The sequence below is a fragment of the Xyrauchen texanus genome, chromosome 8, assembly GCF_025860055.1.
Source record: "Xyrauchen texanus isolate HMW12.3.18 chromosome 8, RBS_HiC_50CHRs, whole genome shotgun sequence".
In the NCBI taxonomy this organism is placed as follows: Eukaryota; Metazoa; Chordata; class Actinopteri; order Cypriniformes; family Catostomidae; genus Xyrauchen; species Xyrauchen texanus.
Window position 1 is genome coordinate 43,496,900 of NC_068283.1, and position 4,500 is coordinate 43,501,399.

At 32.6% G+C, this 4,500-nt stretch overlaps 2 protein-coding genes across 4 annotated transcripts in view; one reads left to right on the forward strand and one right to left on the reverse strand.

Annotated features, from left to right (window-relative positions):
• The window catches only part of LOC127647786 (uncharacterized), a 9,637-nt gene extending 8,182 nt beyond the window's left edge, over positions 1 to 1,455 (forward strand). Inside the window, exon 8 of the mRNA XM_052132259.1 lies at positions 997 to 1,455. Within this exon, the coding sequence (XP_051988219.1) occupies positions 997 to 1,152 (156 nt within the window). The 3' untranslated portion in view covers positions 1,153 to 1,455. The remainder of the gene's footprint in view (positions 1 to 996) is intronic.
• LOC127647781 (uncharacterized) overlaps positions 1 to 4,500 on the reverse strand; it is a 115,413-nt gene that overhangs the window by 59,200 nt on the left and 51,713 nt on the right. The gene's annotated exons all lie outside the window — the stretch shown is intronic.

The following is a 4,500-nucleotide window of genomic DNA, read 5'->3' on the forward strand; positions in this document are numbered from 1 at the left end:
TTTTATAAATAAAGTTTAATTAACTTTATCAACAGTTTTATTGACTTTAGGGAATAATTCACCCAAAAGTGAAAATTCTCTCATTTACTCACCATTGTGCCGTCTCAAACTCACATGACTCTCTTTCTCTGTGAAACACAAAGATATTTTGATGGAGATATGAGGTGAATATATTCATACAATGCAAGTGAATGGTGTCCAGAACTTTCAAGCTCCAAAAAGCACATAAAGGCAGCATAAAAGTAATCCATAAGACTCCAGAAGTTTAACCTATGTCTTCTGCAGTGATACAGACCAAAATAAAACTCCTTTTTCACTGGACATCTTGACATCAGCAGTCTCCTTGTGATCATGATTTCAAGGTCACATTTCGATGTCGCCATCTACGTGCATGCATCAAGCACCAGGAAGTGTAATCGAGCTTGAAATCATGATCACAAGGAGACTGCTGATGTCAAGATGTCCAGTGAAAAAGGAGTTTTATTTTGGTCTGTATCGATGCAGAAGACATTGGTTCAACTTCTGGAGTCTAATAGATTACTTTTATGCTGCCTTTATGTGCTTTTTGGAGCTTGAAAGTTCTGGACACCATTCACTTGCATTGTATGAATATATTCACCTCATATCTCCATCAAAATATCTTTGTGTTTCACAGAAGACAGAAAGTCATGAGTTTGAGACAGAATAATGGTAGAAAACAATGAGAGAATTATAATTTTTGGGTAAATATTTAATTAAGGTTTATACTTAACCTGCAATAAAAGGAAACTTCATGATATTGATCAGTTTCCAATAGCAGAGAGATGTTGTGTAGATCAGTGGTTCTTCATGTCTCCATTATTTGACACAAATATATTCCGGTTACGGAGCTTCTAAAGAGCAAATGATTGAAATGAATGATGCTGCATAAAGAGACATTCAGCATGTGCAGTGCTGTGATACTCACAATCATTGATGTAGATACTGAATAAAATACATGATGTGTCTTTCACTCAGAATGCAGCAGGATCTGATGAAACTCCAGTCGCTGGATCAAACCAGAACCAGAACTCAGTAGAAATGAATCCTCTACTACAGACGCAAGATCAGGAGGCTGGACAGAGAAAAGAGACGGAGGAAACTCGGCCTGATTCAGTCGAGACACAAACATAATCAACAATGAGAGAAAACAAATGTGTCAAACACTTGTACATGTTTACTCAAACTCTTATGAGTGCTGACAAACTGAAACTTCAGTGATGTCCTTCAGTTCAAAACATACAGATTATTATTGTTATTGTGAGCATTTTTATATGTTGTTTTTTATGTTTTCTCCTTTTTGAGATGAGCTGTAAATAAATGCAGACTGTGTTTAAGTAATTGTGTAATAAAACTGCTTGTTTTGCTTGTAAATCAGTTGCTCTGTTTTCATACTTGTGTTAGACATTGTGCTTTGACCATATGAAAATAAATGTGCGGTCCATGTAAATAAACTCTTGTAAAGTCTATTATGATTTTATTTGTTATTTTTTTAAATAAGTACTTGCACTTAAAGGAGTAATAATTACAAGTTCAATAGAAGCTCAACTCGATCGACACAAATAATAATTCAATAATAACTTGTCTCTTGTTTTCTTGGGGGACACAGTGAGGCACTTACACTGGAAATGAACTCATTTTCTAAAAGCACTTTCATCAGTTCTTCTGTTAAAAGTTGTGTATTATTTGAGTTGTTTAAATCATCGGTTTTACAGCATTATTTCACAATGGCAATGAAGTTAAACTGGATCTGACTTTACACAGAAAAGGTTACTGAGATGATTTTATCACACTTAAAACATGTACACACACATATTATTTATGTCTTGTGGATATCAGATTTTTCAGTCAGTTTTTATATAGTATAATAAATATTTCTATGCTTTGTGTTTGAACAGATGCTTTTGATTTCCAGTGGTGCTGAAATGCTGCAGTTGCTGTGAGAGTTTTCATCATAATTATAATCTTTTTATTTCAGCCTGAATCCTCTTACAGTTATATCAAGGCAACATTTATTTATAGAGCACGTTTAAAAACAACATCAGCTGACACAAAGTGCTTTACAAATTAATCAAATAAATACACAAATACCGAATTATATACAAAAATAAATAATAATAATAAATACATACAATTCAAATCAAGTGTTTACCAAATTTAACCTATAAAAATTCCTCTTCGAATGCAAAAGAATATAAATATGTTTTCAGAGGATTTATAAATGGCTATAGATGAAGCTGACCTCACATGGTAAGTGAGATTATTCCAGAATCTATAACGACAACGAACATTCAAAAGAAGTTGCTGAGAAGACCTGAGTGCTCTGGTGGGGGAGTAAGGGACGATTTCTTTGGGACAGGTCTTTGCTGGAAAGAAAATGTTTAGCGATAGATCTCAGGTGGAAAAAGTTCCCCTTGACAACGGCACTAATTTGCTGATTAAAAGTAATGATGAATCTAAAATCACTCTAAGACTCCTCACATGATCATGTACATTCATGACAGAGGACCAAACTGGGCAACCAGGCCAGGTAAAGAGGACATGGAGGGACCTAAAATCAGAACTTCAGTTTTGCTTTCGTTTAATTGTAAAAAAAACAATTTGCCACCATGTTTAATATCTTTGAAGCAATTTAGGATATTATCAAATGAACACTTCTTGTCTAAGCTCACTGGTGAGTCAAATTGGGAATCGTCAACATAAGTGACAGGATATGCTGTACTTATGGAAAATAGAGTATAGACAAGTCAAATAATGAAGGGTGCTTGTGAAAAAGAAGTGTGCTTAATTGTATTGAAAGTGAACTTTTTATGTACTTAAAATATTAAAAGTATAATTATTAAAAAGTGTACTTGCATATAATATAATATAATTAAAATTAAAGGCCACTTAATTATACTTAATTACAATACACTTTAATGACAATATTTCGTAACACACTTAATTGTTCTTTTAAAAACATAATTTTATAATAATGTTGAATTTAGTTCTACTTCAAGAAAGTACACTTTCATGACAATATTTTTAAACAGACTTATGTGCAAAAATGCACTTCATAATAATGTCTACTTTGGTTATAAACTATTTGAAATCATTATGTTTTTGTAGTACTTCACTAAGTACACATATATTGAAATATTGATTAATATACTAATTTAATACACATGTAAAAAAAAGTGATTATAATGACAACCTCTGTGAGTCTGTGGACTAGAATTACATTCAATAAATTTTAAATGTTTTTACTTTGAATAAGTATTCACTATAGCCTATAGAAAGTGAAAGTAAAAAACAAAGTTTGTGGGGAATAATAGCCATTTTCCATAGTTTTGAGGCATAAGCAATTAGGAAACACTACCCAGAAACAAACATTGTGTTACATAGTGTAACTTAAATATACTTGCTTACAGAATACTCTAGTACAGGTTGGTTAAAATTGTATTGTATTGAGACAGAAACTTTGATATAATAAATAAGTTAAGGTATTAAACTTTGAATGTGCTTAATTTGAATTATTGTTGAGAATATCATCTCTGGCTCCTGCCATACAAAATCATCTACAAGAGTGTCAGTACAGTGTTTTTTACATGGAGTTTCATTTATGAGAGTGGAGTATGCTACAGTACAAGTAGTAATAGTAATGTGCTGTATATCTGTAAACAAAATAATTAAATAAACAAAATAATAAAGCACACAGCATAGCTGATTGATGTGTAGATTATTTTAATGATCTCAGTACTTACATGTGCTATAATACACACGTATTCATTTATTGGTTACATTGAGTATATACAGCACAATTTTACAAAGGATTGTTATAACATTTCTATTCAGTCAAAGAAACCATTTATCTTCAAGCTTAACGTCAACTCTTCATTTTCAAGAAAATCATGTTTCTGATGGTGTAAATCTAGTTTCTATGGTATTCTCACCCAATTCATCTATACTGTACAGACCCTTCAGTCCCTTTCTACATTATTTGGGAGAGGTATGACAAATGTGCTGTCCTGTAATTTTACCATTACACATTTTCTTTTAAATGAGTCAGTGTTCACAGCATACACATAACTGTTTTCAGACACCTCATACACAAACTTAGAAGAGATATTCAATTGAATGTCCCTACACAATGCTCTTCTTGACTTTTCAAGATTCTGCAGGACTACACAGCATTTATTTCCAACATCAATGTCTGAAGCACTGGTGACAGTTTCATAAGAAACTAAGCTCAAGACTTTACACAATGTGCCATCTTTTAATTCTGCAATAGAATTATTTCTTTAATCTGGTGTTATCTTCTGCATGATACAGTGTCTCACCGATTAGGAAACGAGTGTAGGATGTACAGTTACACACTATACCACCATTCTTCGATGGCAAAGACGTGTGATGCACTTACAGTGTCAGAATGAGGACCAAACACAGTGACATTTCCAGTCAGATTTTTGGCTTTACTACTCATGGAATTACTATTTTGAAGTT